General features: G+C 37.6%; 1 protein-coding gene across 1 annotated transcript; it reads right to left on the reverse strand.

Annotated features, from left to right (window-relative positions):
- Nucleotides 1–2,809: 2,809 nt before the first annotated feature.
- LOC132197104 (neuropeptide SIFamide receptor-like) lies at nt 2,810–16,868 on the reverse strand. The gene is made up of 4 exons (XM_059620177.1): nt 16,518–16,868; nt 8,536–8,635; nt 6,478–6,949; nt 2,810–5,892 (listed from the first exon to the last, which is right to left on the reverse strand). Exons 1-4 carry the CDS (start codon nt 16,831–16,833, stop codon nt 5,440–5,442), a joined length of 1,341 nt encoding a protein of 446 aa, XP_059476160.1. The 5' UTR covers nt 16,834–16,868; the 3' UTR covers nt 2,810–5,439.
- Nucleotides 16,869–17,756: the final 888 nt, after the last annotated feature.

The raw sequence follows: 17,756 nt of genomic DNA on the forward strand, positions 1-17,756 counted from the left end.
CGTGACAAACTCTGTATGTCGTGATGTGAGACAATCTAAATTTCCCTAATAAACTCACAAATTGGCTGAATATTTGTGATAAAATAATAATATAAATAATTATAGAGCCAATAAAATATTTGAAGCGTGTTTATCTAAGTTATAAGTAAACATTCATTTAAGTAGTCGCCGATATCAAGAACATTTTCACTAAGTTGGAACGATTTTTTACTGATATTATATAAAAAAAACTGTTTGAATTTGAAGTTCAAATCCTCTGCAGCTGATCAGCTTCAATCTTTCAATGTTCTAAAATAAAAAAGCACGCAAATAAAAAGTGGGTTTGATATTTAATTTAAATAAAGGCAATCATTTGTTTGGAAATTGTTAGAAAGAATGCAGAAGATCGTAGAGTTCAAATCTAATATAAATAATTCAAAACCACCTGATTGCTATTTACATTGGAAGTATTCAAATTTAAAATTATTTGTAAAGAAATTATTTTAATCAACTTTTGAAAATATCAAAGGCGCAAAAATTTCATCTTTAAAATCAGAGGACAAACATTTAAAAAAATATTTCATTAGAAGTTTTATGCAAAAAAAAGTGATATAAAGTGCAAGATTTTATCAATAAAAAGACATTTTTTTTCTAAATAAGCCACGTTCCCGTATCGATTTTTACTAAAATTAATTAAAGAACAAAATAGCATTTTCTTGTCTAAGCTGAATTTGGAGTGCGGAAACGCATTTCTTCCTCTCTCTCTCTCTCTCTTTTAATAAGGAATTAAAATATCTTCGGTTTACTTAATAAACAGGAAGCTTATTACGATTCTCTGATCGCACATCCTGTTTGTTGTATTTGCATGATTGCCTAATTAGCAATTGTTATCTCTTTGTTGTCGCCGCGCGCTTTTCTCCTTAATCTTTTTTCGAAACACAAAAAAGAAATATCGTTCTGCGGTAGGCATAGAAACGACGAACGCTACAAAAAAAATAAAAAATTGCTCACGCGAATAAGAGCTTTTGATCGGGGCCAACGCATAAATTGATTGATTTTCACGCGACACGAAAACTGAAAATATATTTTCGCTTATTTTTAGTTGGTGGGCGAAATTTGATCCGTTGGTGGAGATAATTTGACAGTCATTCTCAGTGGGCTGATGAGGCTGCAAAAGTTCACGCAATTCTTTTTATGGCTTCACTAATATGTCAGCATTTTTCTCTCTCTCATAATGGAAGAATACGGCATTAGGGATTTCTGGAAGGATGAAAAGTTTTCCTTGTTTGCAAAACTGATTCCAGCATTTCACGCAAGATAAATGAAAAATTTTAAAATGCATTTTCTAATATTGGTTAAATAAAATATAAAAAAAAAAAATCGAATCTTGTTTGAAAATTGGTTATCCTTCAAAAAATAAGTGGTCTCAAAAATTATTGTCATTTCTCGCCTCCAATAATTGCACTGGGCTGCAAACGCCCAAATGATTATTACCTTGTTTTATTGCAAGAAAAAAAAGAAGCGACTTGAATCAAGAACCGCAGCCTAGCGTGGAAAACGTAATTTACTGTTCAGCGCGGCTGGTCAACTAAACACACACCCAATATTTAGGATTTATTGCTCTTTCTTTCTTGGAACTTGCAACAATAAATTACTTTAAAATTTAAAATAGAAAATGTTTTTAAAATTAAATGAATCAAAGGAAAAATTTCAATATTTTTCTATTTATTTATCTTTACATTTTTTAGAGTTTTTAAATTGATTTAAATTTTACTAGCGAGCGTGGCTTTATTTGGTGCAGGTGCTCATTCAATGTATCTCTTTTTTTTGCTGCTGCAACGGCCGGACAAACTGGCTGGAGCGAGACCTTGGCTAGTGAGTCATGTCTGCAGCGAAAGAATGCGCCTTCGCAAATCCAACTCGCCGCTTATTATCTTGCCCTGCAGCTCAGACGACTCTCGCGGCGAAACGAATCGGCAAAAACCAAAAGCAAATTTTAAAATTTTAAAAAAAAATTTTGCATTCAAAATTAATATGTAATTTTTACTTACACCAATAAATGATTTTCGGAAATTTGCTTTTGCAGTGAATAATTAATAATTGAATTTTACGATGATAAAATAATTATGTAATCCTTGCTCTCATCATTTCTGTGTGACCTTTTGCGGTCGGGGAAGAATAAAAACACTCTAGGAAGCCGCGACATCCGTCGGTAATTTCAAGGGAAAAAACAAAATAACCTAAACCGCGAAATATTTTTTAAAATTTCTGAAATTATTGGTAAGCTTAAAATTAATAATAATAATAATAATAATAATTAATTTGAAAATGGTTTTTTTTTTAATTTGGGCGAAGAAAAAAATTGCAAAAAAATCATTCTTATAGACGACTGCAGGTGTCTCTGTGTGCTGGGTGAGCACCAACTGTTCTCCATTTGTTCACAAATTGTCCGCAGTGGCGCTTCAACGTGTGCATGGATGCTATTGGAAATTGTCAATTTGGTGTAAAAAAAAAAATATCTGATCTGACTTGCTTTCAGTGTATTTTCTCGAGATTATTTAATTTTTTTTTTTAATTTTAGAGTAATTAAAATTATTTTTTTGGTCCATAACTTATATGGCGATTATTTTTTACTTTGGAAAACGTGTCAATGGAATGACAATCGTGTGCAGGCCAAGCAAAAGAGTGCTCTTGTAATTTCCAAGCGCAGCACTGATGGATGACGATTTTCCTCCTTTGTCTTTTATTCATGGGGCGCGGCCTTGGCTCTTTGTCGCGCGACTTGGGTATTTTTCTGCATATATAACAAATGCACAAAAATTCGGTTCAAATCAACTGCTGCTTTTATTGTTCAACTTTTCAAAACATAAGTAACAATTTTTCCAACAAAAAATAAATTAAAACTTAAACGCACACAGCTCTGGTGAATTTTATTTTTCTCTACACAATCATGCTGGTTTGTGGCCGCAAAGGGGTGTGTTTTGTGTTATTTGCTCGCCTAAATTTATACACACCACCGATACAATTAATTACCTGCAACATCACGATCAAACTTTTAATTTTTTTTATCAACTATATTTTTTTAAACATCAAATTTGGGAAATAACAGCGACTTTGTGCTATGATCTTTTTATTACTTTCCAATATTATAGTTTATTGCACCGAGTGGCAATTTTTCATTTCACAAATTTCACAACATTTCCAATTTCAAGCATTATTCTGTCCAATTTTAAAATAATACGCAATATTTGCGGGGGAAAAAATACGTTCTCATCCCCTTTCAAATTGTTCCTCATTTAAGCGCTTTTCAGTTAAAGATTTTTTTTATTCCGCATCACCGAAAATATTAATATTTTAAAAGTTTTTTATCTCGTCCACTAAAATCAACGGCGCACTTTTGTGGCCAAAATTTTTAATTTGAGTTTCCACATATATTATTTGCTGTATATATGTAAATATTTGTATATATCTATAACAATTATTATTATAATAGTGATAGATGTAAATATCCGATTCATTGATTCGCCTCGCCAGGGTTAAAAATATCATTATTGCGTGTCAATACAATATGTGTGTGTGGGTGTATAATTAGTTTAACAATGGCTTGATGTTAAAACGTTGATATCCTTTGTTTAGCAAAATATTTATTCTCTTTTCAAGCATCACAATTCGCATGCGTCAATCAAAGTTTGTTTACATTTTCACTCCCTCTCGTTGTTGCGATTCGATTTTGATCCAAAATAGTTTTCTTTTTTACTTTTAAATCCCCCGAACTAAGAGATATGTGTATCAGAATACAACGATCTTTCGAAACGTGGTAAGCTCTTCCGAAAACAAAGTTCGAGATTTTGAATGTGTCTAAATCTAAATACTCATCGTACATTGAATTGAATTCAACAGTGAACACCTCGATTAATGTATTTCGTTATTGAGGGACTTGCTTAATTCAACGGTGAGGACAAAAATCGACAGGCTAATTTTCGTTTCCAATGGTGATTTGTATGAAATAATGCAATGAGCGTGTCTTGATTCTTTAGACTCAATTTTGGTTTTTAAATTCCCATTCACTGGCACACACGTGCGTCTCTCAAAATTTAAAAGGAAATAAATTACCGCATTTTTCATAATTGTGGGCTCAGTTTTTCGCGTTTTACAAATATTCGAGATTTGTCGTTTTTTGATCTCGAATTATATAATTTAGTCGCTTGTAAATTAAGAGAGCCCTCTGAGAATCGTTCTTTTCCGCGTAGATGAGGGTCTAGATTAAGTAACGCGCACATCGATTTAATATATATATTTACTTTTGAGTGTACTTTTGACTTTGGGACCGAGATCGATCGGTACAAGTGGCTATTTATGTATATCATATTAGACGTACGAGTGACTCGCGGGGTGAGTATTGCAGTATCGATTTGTTACCCTGTTAATTAGGTTACACCACGGTATTAAACTGACGGGTAATAACAATTATTATCCATCTGTGAGTGAGTAATTTCCGCACACAGCACGCGGTGGTCAAGCCGACCTTCCAAATGTCAAACTGGGTCAGGCCCAAGTGGAAGAACGGCCTTGATTGGCGACGAAGCGTGAAGAATTGTAGTTTTTTATATCAAAAGTGGAAAAGTTTGCGCAAAAAATCCGTTTCCTCTCCTTTGCACTAAAATGATCCTTTTTCTTTTTAAATCTCAACTTCAATTGCTAGTTATAAGTCAACTGACAATGAGATACGCCATCATAATTTCCTATTAACGTGATTTTCCTCTAAAAATTTATTTGCGTATCTTTGAACTACTTAACTTTTAAGCAGGTGCTTGTTAATAAATCAAGAAACTCGATTTGCAAATAAATTTTCCTCAAAATATCAAAAGGTTGATATATTTTAAATCGCAGCTCTCAGAAAGTGGGTCAATTCAGACACAATAAGTCAAAGATGATAACGAAAGTCAACAAGCACTCATTTAAAAGTCAAAGCAGTTCAAGCAGACGCATTGTATAATATTTGTTTATTGTTTATTAATATTTGATTTAAATATTTAAACAATTCGTAGTTGTATGAAATTTAAAAGGTTTTAAAATAATAATTAATTAATTAATAAACTTCATATTTATTTCTTTAATAGAATTGCTTTTCCTAAATAAAATTTTCAAGGCTTTTAATTTTTTTCTATAAATGTTCTGAGCAAATTTGAGCCGTTCAACTTGTGCATTATCTCATCAAGTCGATCGCTCTGTCGCCAATCATCACCGGTCTTCCCGGGCCGCTTTCCATCAATTACAAGAACAAGGTCTCAATTTTACGGCTGCTTAAGTTACGGGGCACAAGCGAAGCCCCGTGTCAACCGCGCGCGACGAGAGATCGCTATAGGGACAACAATTTCCCCTCCATTATATTCTCCTTTCGTGCAACTTTCGCTGCACCAGCCCAATTATCGAAGACCAGCAGTTTTCGGAGAGCGTCGTTTAGACGCCGCTGTGGTTGCAGATGTAGGCGACGGAGGAGGTGGTGGAGGAGGCCGAGTCCTGACGCACGGGGGGCGTGCGCGGGATGAGACTGGAGGTGGCCGAGTCCTGGCGCTTGGGCGGGCTTCGCGAGATGAAGTCCTTGCGCAGGGTGGTCTGGTTGAACGAGAAGGGGTCGCGCTGCACCGAGCTGTGCCGGAAGTCCTTGCGCAGCGACTCCTGCATCTGGCCCTGCCGCGTCGACGACTGGCACAGCGTTTTGCGCGTGCTGTTGGAATTGTAGCTGGCCGTGAAGGTCGAGTCGTAGCGCAGGTTGCCGCAGCAAGACCGGCTCTGCACGATCGCCATGAAGCCGCGACGGTACTTCTTGTTGAAGAATGCGTACAGCACAGGGTTGATGCAAGAGTTGGACGCGCCCAGCCACTGTGCAATCGGCGTCGCGATCGGCAACACCTTCAACCAAACCACAATCGTTCCATCAAATTTGGAAATCATGTATCATTGAGAAAGATTTAACCCACTATTTAAAGGCTGTATAGGTTGGATTGGTGCGATATTATTTTGAAAGACAGTGTCATTAATTGTGCAAGGGGTATGGAAGTATACATGCAGGATTCCCATCAGATTTGCTGCAGAACGATCAAAGATTAAAGTTCTAAATAAAATAAACTTTCATCAACAATGACAGAGGATGAAGCTGTAATCCTGGGATTTCTATGGGTTATTTCTTGTTCTCAAATCACTTGAATGTGAGTTATATGACTAAAAGAAAGATCTACCCTATAATCATGCGTCATTCTCTCATATTTTGTTTGATAACGTCAAGATTTTGTAAGAAAAGCTTCTTGATATTGGGCTGGAATCTATCACGTTCTTTTATCGTTATGCAATCCTTCTATGCTCAAGTGATAAGGCTTCACAACAACTACAACAAGGTGACGTGATCAAGTGAAAATCTCCAGCCAATTGAAGACTTGATGAACGACTTAGACAACCTGCAAAGTACATTCAAAGAAGAAATTTAATGTTTGTACTCACATCCTCCTCCCAGCCGGAGATGTCGCCGCCAAGCTTGATCCTGGCGAAGATGACGTAGAGTGGCAGCCAAGAGAGGACGAAGAGGACCACGACGGCGACCAGCATCTTCACAACCTTGAACTTTGACCTCTGCTGCATGCGCTCGACCTGTCCGTCCTTGGTGTCGGTGGGGATGCTGCGCCTGGACACGCGGATCCAGATGAGGATGTAGCAGATGGAGATGAGGATGGTGGGCATGACGTAGCACAGCAGCAGGTTGGCCAGCAGGAAGTAGAGGTCGCCGTCCAGCCCGGGCGGCCACACCTCCAGGCAGATCTGCACGTCAGGGCGCTCCTTGAAGACGGTGACCAGGTCGAAGAACAGCGCCCACGGGATGGTGGTCGTCAGCGCCACCAGCCAGATCACCATGATCATGATGCGCGCCCGCCGCTTCGTGATCTGGCACTTGAGCGGGTACCAGATGGCCAGAAACCTGCAACGCACATGAAAATTTCAGGATAAATCAAAACTCTAAGATTTAATAGAGTCGCCGTTATTTATCAGAAATTTATTTGTATCCAAAAACAGAAATTTTTTATCAGAAATTCGTCGCGTTTTCCATTTGTCAGAAATTAAAAAATAAGAAAATCAATAGTCAGATTTTTTTACTAAAGTTAAATATAAAAGCTATATAAGGAAAATAAAAATGTAATATGTCCTTCGTAGAATGTTTTCTCGCTTCAGTAATAAGAAATATTAATTACTCACAGTTCATAGTAATTATTTTAACTACATATTTTTAAGGACAAATTTAATTTAACTTTCTTTTGTTTGCTTACTTATATTTAGGTTCAAAAAATTCACTTAGTATAGCGTTTTCTGATAGATGAATTTTCTGCTAAATCTTTTTGTGACAAATGAATCAATGTTGTTCTGTTATATAATTTCTGATTAATAATTTTTGGACAAATGACAAAAATATTTTCAGAAATGTCTTTTTTTCTTATATACAAGGGATTCATTTTTGATTTGAGATGGGAGGCGTTTGGGGATTTTTTCACCTATCAATGTTCTTTTTTTCCAAAAAATTCCCTTTTTGCAACAGCCTAGGGTGTATCGCTGAGGGACTCGAGCCGATTTTGAGTGCAACTCTTGAGTTTTTCTCGACCGCTGTGGCCATAATTGCAGCAATTAACGGCACACGACTTTCGAGAAACGTGCCAAGGTCGGAAGGGAAAAAATTGTGCGTTGTTGTTTTGCAGTGGATTCAGATGTGCCTGCTTAATTAGCACGGTGCGTTTCTATGGGGCGCGCAGAGCAGCAACCGAAGTGCACTCTCGTTGCAATTACTTGGCGGTTCGAGCCGCCGCTAAACTTGCTTGCGCACAATTATTTTCCACGTCCGTGATTAAATGGCGGGGTTGCAGCTGCCGCCCGGGCATAACTGCAGCAGCATCTGTGTTATTTCCGCGACTTTCAAATCAACCTGCTGTTATTTGAATTTCTCTGATTGCGCTGGTTTCTTGCGCATTGTTCGCGCGGTGATTGCGCGCTACTTGTGAATCGACTCTAATTACCCCCATTTAACATAGTGGCTAATTACTCGTGTCAAAGGGCACGACTTTTACTTCTCGTGGAGAAGGCAAAAGTAATAAGAAGACGTTCAAGTTGAGACTGAAAAACACGACGTTGCATTTTTACTCTGGAATTGGCAAAAATTAAAAATATTTTGACCAAAGTTGATAAAAAAATTGGCACTCATTTCCAGCAGTTTGGTTTAAATTTATATTATATTTAAGAAAACAATTTAGTGGTAAGATTCCGTTTCAAAAGCTTGAAATATTCCATTGATTTTCTTTGCTTTTGAATCAAACAAGAGTGGAGTTTGCAAGTGATGCGGGCAGGAATTTAAATAAGGCGCTCAAAGATGAAGTGTGCATTCCGGAGCCGCGCATTCCTGCTCGCGTTGCACGTTTTCTCGGAGCAAAAGTGCAAGTTTGCACAAGCGCGCATACTTGTTGGCAAGTTTGCGAATCGGACCGCAGTTATTTTATTACCAAAGTGTTATAACGAACATACCTATCTAGCGAAACGGCGATGAGGCTGTAGACGGAGGCGGCCACCGACACGCCCTGGATGTACGGAACGGTCTTGCACATCCACCAGCCGAGCACCCAAGCTGAAACAAACAAAGCACTTTTTAACTTTTGGTATTTTACGATTTTCCATCAAAAGCAAGAGGCCGTTCTGGGAGAAAGAACGACGCAGTTAAATGGCGAGACAAAAACTTTTAATCGCGTAGGTGCCTTTACGGAATTATCGCCACGTCAATAGCAAGTGAATTCCGAAGCAATCAATAAAATTGGAATTCCAACGAGGCAGATGTATGCAACCGGCGCGGTCGGCCAGTCGAGCACGTTGCCTACCTCGGAATTTCAACTTTTCACCTGGCAATAAAAAAAGAGCCCTCGGACAGATGCAGGTCACCGCGAATGACCCAATTGGACCTCGGGTGTGTGTGTGTTGGAATTCTCACGTGTCGTCGTCGGAAACGCAGCAGCTGGCCAAACAATAGCGACCCACAACTGCGCTGCTGCGAAAAACCCTTTGTCCGAAATGTCGTCGTTTTTGCTTTCCGTTGACCCCACCACAGTTTACGCATCAGTCAATTAGACAAGAAAAAATGGGGGTCGAGCGAGGGCCAATTAGGAGCAAATTGGGCCAACTCTCGCGGCGGCGGCGGCGATGACAAAGTGCATCTACGCGTGAGAAAGAACCGGCCTAGGTCAGGCGATGAATTTTTTACATCTGACCCACATTCCAGCTCTCTTTCTCCCGAAAGAATAAGGAAACTTGTTTTGAATAAAGTTTTCATACCGAGTGAGAAAAGGAAGCAACTGTGCGCGCAATCAGTTTGGAAAAGCATTTCCTTGTTTACTTTTCAAACTTTCACAATAGGCCAAAGGGGTGCAAAACTTTCATCTCCGATATTGAAAACTACGTTCCAACAATATAGTTGTGTCGCGCAAAGCAACAAAAAGTTCTTATAATTGATGTTTCACTAACAAACATTTGCTCAAAGAACGATGAAGAATATTACATTTTTGTATCCTTAAATGTGAAACTGGGTAAATTTTATCATTAATCTGACTTTTCCCACCAAAATAAAATTGAACTTTTAAATAAATTTTAATATCCAGAACAATTTTCAACTAAATTAAATTGTTTTAGATAAAATTTGCTTCATTTTCAGAATGACAAAAACCGCAGAGGCTCTTTAAAAATTTCGTGTCTCAAAATTGATGCAGTGGTTGAATAATTTGGCGTTTCGCATTGCCGTTGGAAAGGGCGCGGAATCGAGCCCTTCTCTATGGATTTTTCATCATAACGAGGGTGCAGTTAGGCATGCGGAAAACGGGCGCGCACGGCCCACCGACCGACGACTTCAGGTGGATTAAAGAGCGGAAGCGAGTGTATCTCCAGCCCGCCCGCTTGCTCGCTCGCTCGCTCGCAGTGACCCACTTTCCGTGCTCAAATATTCCGAAACTGCAGCCTCGGTCAATTCGAACGGCAGTGCCACCCTGTTTGCACCCCCGAGGGTTCTCTGCCGCAAAACCGTCCACGATTTGTTTAATTTCGAGAGAAAGGAAAAGGAAGGTCTCTCTTCGTTTCCGCTACAAGGAAGATAGCTAGGGGTGTCGGAATGCACTTGAGGATTTGCAGTCTCGCGAGCGGAATGCGTGTTATCGTAGAGAGAGCAGCAGACAACCCTTAGGAATTCCACTCTAAGAGAAGAGAAAAATAAAGATCTGACAAGGAAACATGAGAGTATGAATGCACTTCAGTTAATATTCCATTCTAATGCGTTCAAATTTAAATATTATTGCTGAATTTGAAATTAATTTGAATACAATTTTAATGTTGTAATAATTTTGAAACCCTGAATATTTGACTTTAATAATTTGCATTGAAATTATCATCTAAAAGAAGCACATGTTTTGCACGACAATTAAATAAATTTCTGATAACTAAATATTAAATCAATATTATTCAATTTTGATTATAAATTACTTTTTTAAAACGCTTAATATTAAAAATTTTACCAGTTTATTTAATAAATTAACGCCGAATGCTGCAATTTTAGTGTTAAAATTAAAGATCATCTGTTAATTTAATAACAATAATATTCATTTGTACATTTTTTCGCATTTTTTAGTGTTATTTCCAAATTATAAAAATAAATCTTCTTTTGACGTTAATTTATTACAAATTTGATTCAGTGAATTCTTCATCTGCTGCAATCACGGGGAATCAATGATGGTTTGGGGTGACCCACTTGGCGAAAGGTGAGGTCAGCGACCGGTGGGGTTGAGAGCTGCAGTTAATAGGCCGGCCTATGTGTGCTCGCGCGGGGGTGGCCGGACTGACGGACTCGCTCACTCACCGCACTCTGTCATGCAAATTTTTAAGAACGAATTCGCGATTTGAATCGAGCGCGGGGGCGGAGCCAAATTAATCTCTGAACATAAGAAGAAGTAAATCAAGCGAGTAGGAAACTAGGCCGCACGCACCAGGAACAAGAAAAATCGAGGGTCGAATGATTTGAGTCGTATTTAATTGTTTGCCGTTGACCGTGCAGGGCTTCGTTCAAACACAAAACTTTTCCTATTACACTCGAATGGAGAATTTGCAATGTGTGGTGACGGCACACAATCGCGTTCAACTTTCTTTGTCCGCATCTTCTGAAACGACAAGTGCTTTTGTCCGTCCGTCCACGGCCATTATCGATTTGCAGAGCTCGCCTTAGATTGTACTTTTTATTTATTAAATTTATATTTTTACAACTTTCAGCCAAGATTTTAATAAGAAACTATAAGAAAGGTAAGAACCTTCTGAATTTGGAACTAAAATTTGCAAATTTTTGTTCTTCAATTGATTTTTTCTTAACTTCTTAGTCAACTTTGTAATTGAAGGCAACATGTGATGGGGGCAAAATGTGCCCGTAAACTTCTTTCAATAAAATTACACTGACCTTATCCGTTGAGTGCAAAAGTAATCTTGGCAAAAAGCCACTCATAAATATTGATAGAAGTCAATTGACCTTTTTTATATTGGAGATTATTGTCACTTTCTTCTACCTCATGAATGCAACGAGCTTTAATAAGCTACTTTGTAATCTGATTTCGCTGATTTCTTCAAAATTTATCATACAAACCTCAAAAATCCTTTTGCCTGGATTTGCATTTTTATGCTTTCGATTTTCCAAGATTTATTCAAATCTCTGCAAAAATCAGAATCCACTAAAATAAATAAAGTAAATAAATTTTTAAAATTTGATTAGTATTTTGTCTCAAATTCAATCAAAATTGGGTATATTTGCATCTCTCCTTGTTTGAAATTGTGTAAATTGTGACGGGCGTGGAAAAATGAGCAATTTAGATTTATCAAAAACTTTATCTTTCCCTTCGATTGAAGGCATGGGAGCGGACGGAATTTATATTGAGCGCTGCACTAGGGGAAGATGCTTTTAAAATGCATTAAAGGCGCGTTTCATTTAATTATTCTGGCGGATTCAATTTGAATGCAAAATGCTGGCAAGTGCAGCGAATTGCATAATGAATGAGTCGGCCACAGATGGTGCGACGCCGCCGCTATATGCGCGCGGATTATACTTTTTTTTTCACACAAACAGTGAAAAATAAGTGACTTTGTGCAGCTGCCAGCAGCGCGATAAGAAAAATCACCATTTCGTTCCATGAAATTCCCATCCACTTTCACTCCGGCTCAATTGAAAAGGTCAAAGAGCAACAAAGCCAGGATTAAAAGATTGATTGAATTCATAATTAAAAATTTGCTAAATCGGCAGAGAAAATTTTAATTAAATATAGATTTTCCAAATTTTAAAAGAACCCAGATTTGTTTGAATTGAAAAGTTTGAACTTGGCGTCTTTCAATCGATATACCGAGCTGTGAAATTGAAACCGAGTGCATGGCATGGCAACAAGCCGATTTGAGCCGCGCTGCAGTTTCAATTTTTGCGCTCAAGGCCGTCGTCGCGCATAAGAAAATTTTAATGGCGGAGCTCCTTATCGCGGGGGCGGACACCGACATAGAGCGCGATTACATAATTAAAAAGTGTGACAACAGCAATAATTATTCACGTCAAATGTAGGCCAGCTTCCTTCCTTCCTTCCTTCCTTCCGAGTCGAACAAACAGAGACTCGCGATTAATTCAAAAATTCTTCAATATAAAAGGAGGTTTGATATCAGAACCTCTTTTCATAGAAGTTAAAGGGGTAAACATTTCAGTTATTTTCATTTTAACAATTAAGATTTATTTATAGATCTTTGAGTAGCAATTCAAAAAGTTTCACCGGTTTTTTGACAAATATATTGACAAAATTCTTTGTTTTTAAAGTTTCCCAAACATTTTCAGTCAATTTTTTTTTAAACTTTGCTAAAAATTAATTAAAAGAAATATCCATCATGATCTGTAATATTATGGAATGATAATTTGTACAAGTTATTCCACGCCCTTTATCAGCAGCGGAAAATCTTTCTTTGCAAATGATTAATGCATTGTCTGAGAGGAAATATTTGCACACGTCCCTTTTTGCCATGTCTTGGGCGACACTTGACCTGCTTCCATTCATAAATAATAAAACAGCCCTTGATTTTTCCTTATTGTATTTATCCGCATTTGACACTGTCTCTGAGTTTTAATGGCGGCGCAGGTGGCAATTTATTCCGCCTAGCTCCGCGTCCTTTTTATGTATTCCGCCTCGGCAGCACCCACTCGGAAAATTCCTGCTTTTCCGGCATCACCCACGATGCCGCCTTCAAATGATTCTTCTTCCAAACACAACTCACTCGAATTGCAACAAAAAAGCTCGGAATTCGCAATATAAAAATTTTTCCTCTTATTTGCAAAGGAATTTCCATTCAAATGGATCTTTTGTGCCGAATTTATACCAAAAATCTTTCACATATTTCCTTTTGGAGAGATTTTGATAGTAAAAAAGAGCTGGTTGAAAATTTGGGTATCTTTCTTTGAAATTTCATTGGGAAAAAAAGAACCTTTTGAAAATGAAATAATTCTGGGTGAAATTTGCGTCCATCATGGCTGTGGAAATGGAGCCAAAATCGAGTTGCATTCGGGGTGGTTTGTTTTGACAGGGCTGGAAGAGCCGCGGGCCTGTATTGTCGTTCACCCTTTCAGTGGCGAGAGTCGTTAGGCCGTTTTGAGGTTGTTGGCCCCGGCTGAGCATATGCACCCCGGCCGACGTCCGACCGGTTGCATAAGTCCGTCTCCGAAATAATGGTGCGGCCGATGCCCTCTTTACGACTTTTACAGACACGAGCATCATCTCTTTTATTGCACACTCAGCATCTCCACCCGCTAAACTCTTTTCTCTCTGACAATGTGTGTGAGCGAGGGACGAGTTGCGTGAGAGAAACAAACAAACAAACAGGTACAAACTAGGAATTGTCTTCTTCCATTAGCAGCAAAAGAAGCTTTCAAGTTAATGTAAAGATAATAAACTTTTTAGATTTTTTCAGGAAAGATTATTTTTATTATTCTTTAATTTTCCTTTAAAATTACTGCAAATAAGCATTTTGAGAAGAAGAAAAATTGACACATATTTGCTTTTGAAAATATTATTAAATATAAAAAAGAGCATGAAAAGGTAAATCCAAACTTTTCTGAAATGCTTCTTTCAGTTTTTCAATAAGAAACACTATTTTTTTTCATTTGAAACAATTACAGCCAAAATTTATCCTCTATATAACAAAATTAGGAGCAAATTTGATAGAAATATATATATATATATATATATATATATATATATATATATATATATATATATATATATATATATAATATATATATATATATTTTTTTTTTATATAAAAACCCATTTTTTTTATTGAGAAAATGTAATAAAAATAGATTTTATTGTCGGTGCCAATTGCGGAAAAACATGAATATATCTGAAACATTCGGAGCGACAGTCAATCTGCTAAAATGCACTAACAACTTAATTTGCAGATCGTTATGTAAAATTTCATGCTTGTTTAATTTCCACTAGCGTTGGTTTCATTGACTTTGCTAATGCAATGTGACAATTAAACGAACGTTTTATACTTTCCGAGCAAATCGATTTTCCATAAAACTCCTGCCGCACATGTGCTTTTTTAACGAGGAGCGATAAGCACTGCATTGGCGAGTGCATGAAATTGTGTGCGCGTCTAGACCGAGGAACAAAAAGTGCAGCTTTTTATTTTATTGATCAGCCAAGAGAGATTCGAGGAGCGTGATTTACGGGCTGCAGTTGGCCGCGCGCGGACGGATATCATTATTTGCACTTGGCGCTTTATTGATTGTGATGCCCACCCCATTATCTATTTACCTCGCGACGCGGCCAACTCGACACAGCCAGCAAACGATAAACCCACACTTTATTCACTCGTAAACTGTCGCAAAAAGATGAAGAGGATGAAACGAAAAGCCGCTATTTTGAATCAAGGAAAAGTTCGATAAAAAAGATTTCTTGTTTCTTCGGAATTCGAAATTCGAGACTTCAATAAAAGTTAATTAGCATGAAAATTAGTGAATACTTGAATTTTAGCAATAAAATAAAAAAGTTTCAAGGAAAATATACGTTGAAAATTATTCTTTTTTTAATTAGCAAAAGAAATTATTATAATTAATGGAATTAATGTCATTCTAGAAGTTTTATTTTTTCTTAGTGCAGAGAAAATTGCGCAGGAGCTGAATTAATTTCTCTCAGGAAGATATTTTGTTTGAGGAAAGGAAGAGTTTTCAAAAAGGAGTTGCGAAATCGAGTCCAGCTTTAATCTTGCAGTTTTTAATCTGCTGCGCAACTCAGTCAGTTTTTTGTAAAAAGTGATGGCAAAGTAGAAAAAGCTTTTCCACTCGCACTTGACAGACGAGTGCGTTTTTTACAATCACAATTGATAATTGCGTCCGCCCTAGTTTTCTCGTATATTGTTCTAATTCTCAGTATTTTAATTTGAAACACTCTTTCCGCTAAGTAAGAACAGCACGTCTTCTGAAGATTGCATTAATGGAAAAATATTAAAAAATTTCTCTCATTAATGCACATTTTTTTAATCATTTTTCCATTATTGTGAGGAAAAAACCTCTGCAAAAATAAGATTCAATATTTTGCATATTTTCACAACCTCACTGATCAAAGTTCTGAAATTTACTTCAATTATTTTGGAATAAAAATAAATCTTGTCTACAAATTAAAATAAAAAAAAGCGAAAGACACTGTTTGAAAAACAAAAAACACGAGAAATTTATCGATTTATTGGTAAATTGGAATTTCATCTTACTAACATAGTATTTAGGCTACTCAGAAAAATCTGAGCCAGGACGCCCAGGACAGTGAATTTCTTAAGCTTCACAAATTTTAATTAAAAGAAAATTACGTTTTGGTGAATATCAAAGAGTATGTAAATTTGAAGAAAATTATTGATAAAGAGGCCAAATTCTGGGGATATCCTTTTTTGAATCAACGATAATTGGGTAATCTAGTTAAAGTAAAATTTAACTCCTGAACTTTTCGCAAAACAAAATTTCCACATTCTAATTTTATTTTTCCTGTTTGAAGATTTACTGCAATTTTAAGTAATCTTTCTTTTTTTCATTTGAATTTAAGAATAAAACATGAAATCTTGTCTCGATTTTCAAAAGTTAATCTTATCATGAGAGTTGCAAAAAGTGCAGATGATGTTTGTATCAATTAACTTATTTTTACTTTTATTTTAATTGCTGCTTCCTATTTTGAGCACCTTTCAGAACCTGAATTTTTGCATTCTAATAAACTTGACCTTATTCAGGGTCTTTTCCTACAAAACGGCGATTTATTTTTTTAATTTTATTATAAACAGTTTGCTGAAAATAAGAGACATTAAAAGAAAAAATTTATTCAATTTGGGAGAATATTTTTGAAATTTTTGACGAAAATTTTACCAAATCATTGTGCAATTGGAAATTTAAAATTAATTAATTAAAAAAAATTTGAACTCACGGACAAAGATGTTGGACATGAGGGTGGCGGGGAGGCAGAAGACGATGACGAGGATGTCGGCGAGGGCGAGGTTGACGATGAAGTAGTTGGTGACGGTCCGCATGCGGGGCGAGCGGACGACGACGGCGACGACGAAGCAGTTGCCGACGAGGCCGACGGCGAACACGGCCAGGTAGGCGACGCAGTAAAGCGCCGTCATGGCCGCCGAGTGCCGGTAGAAAAGCTCCGGCGGCCACGGCTCCGACTCGTTGCCCGTCGCGTTTCGGCCGCCGCCGCCGCCGCCGGGCAGTTGCTGCAGGCCCAGCCCGTCGGCCATTCTCTCGAATCTTATTTTCGTTGCTGCAAAGTCGCGAGAGTGCGACCGACTGGAGCAAAACACCAGCGTACGCTCGCTCACCGCCGGGACCGCCAGCTCCCCCACCCCACCCCGTACATATCTGACATGCGTGCAACCAACCCCTCAGCTTTTGCTTTGCACCCCCAGCTGTTGAATTTATTGGGAACGGCACCAGCTGCCGCCGAGGATAAAAAAGAGCCGAATTCCGCACAATTGTCAAAAGATTTCTACTAGATTTGGTGGCATTAATTTGCGTTTTAATTATGTATTTCAATAGTATTTTTGTTAAAATGTCAACTTTGTTACGTGCAAATTTTCCATAAAATTTCATTTCATTTCAAATTTTTGTGCCCAACAGAATTTTGCATAGGTTTCTTATCATCTTATCCTTTTTAGGATTTATTTTATGAAACATAAAAAAATTTAAAAACCGGTAAAAAAAACGGCGGAATCTAGAATGTGAATTTATGAACAAATAGAATTGAAAAATCGCACTCTGCAGGCCTTGCTCACTTGCTGGCGACGCAATCGAGATTGAATCGCGGCGAATAGGTCCTTGAGCTTTGCTTTTTTCACTTTTGCTTTGTTGTGAACAAAAAGCTTGGATCGGCTGTTCCCTCTCATTTGCACTCGGCGCGCCAGGATTGTGCATTTGACGAATCGCTAATGAAATTCGCCTCTCCACAGATTGCATTCCGAAGAAAAGCAGGGCACGCGCCTGGCCCTGGCACATCCGCGCTATAATTACAACATCTCGACCATGGTGTGCAAAAAAAGCGACGTTTAAAGTTAAAAATTCAGCTGCACAAGTCCCAGGTTGAGAGGCATTCTTTAACAAAAATGTTTTCCACATGAAAGCACATTTCCACAAATAAAGAAGGCCACTTCAGTCTCTGAATGCT

The sequence above is a fragment of the Neocloeon triangulifer genome, unplaced genomic scaffold (genome assembly GCF_031216515.1).
Source record: "Neocloeon triangulifer isolate White Clay Creek 2 clone unplaced genomic scaffold, ASM3121651v1 ptg000012l, whole genome shotgun sequence".
Lineage (NCBI taxonomy): Eukaryota > Metazoa > Arthropoda > Insecta > Ephemeroptera > Baetidae > Neocloeon > Neocloeon triangulifer.

Bases quoted from the DNA above. Each gene is read 5' to 3' on its own strand.
- LOC132197104 (XM_059620177.1), bottom strand. From the start codon at position 16,833: ATGGCCGACGGGCTGGGCCTGCAGCAACTGCCCGGCGGCGGCGGCGGC. The intron at 8,636-16,517 runs GTGAGTTCAAAT...TGTTTGTTTCAG, and splicing joins CATGTCCAACATCTTTGTCC to CTTGGGTGCTCGGCTGGTGG. The intron at 5,893-6,477 runs GTGAGTACAAAC...GTTTGGTTGAAG, and splicing joins TCTCCGGCTGGGAGGAGGAT to GTGTTGCCGATCGCGACGCC.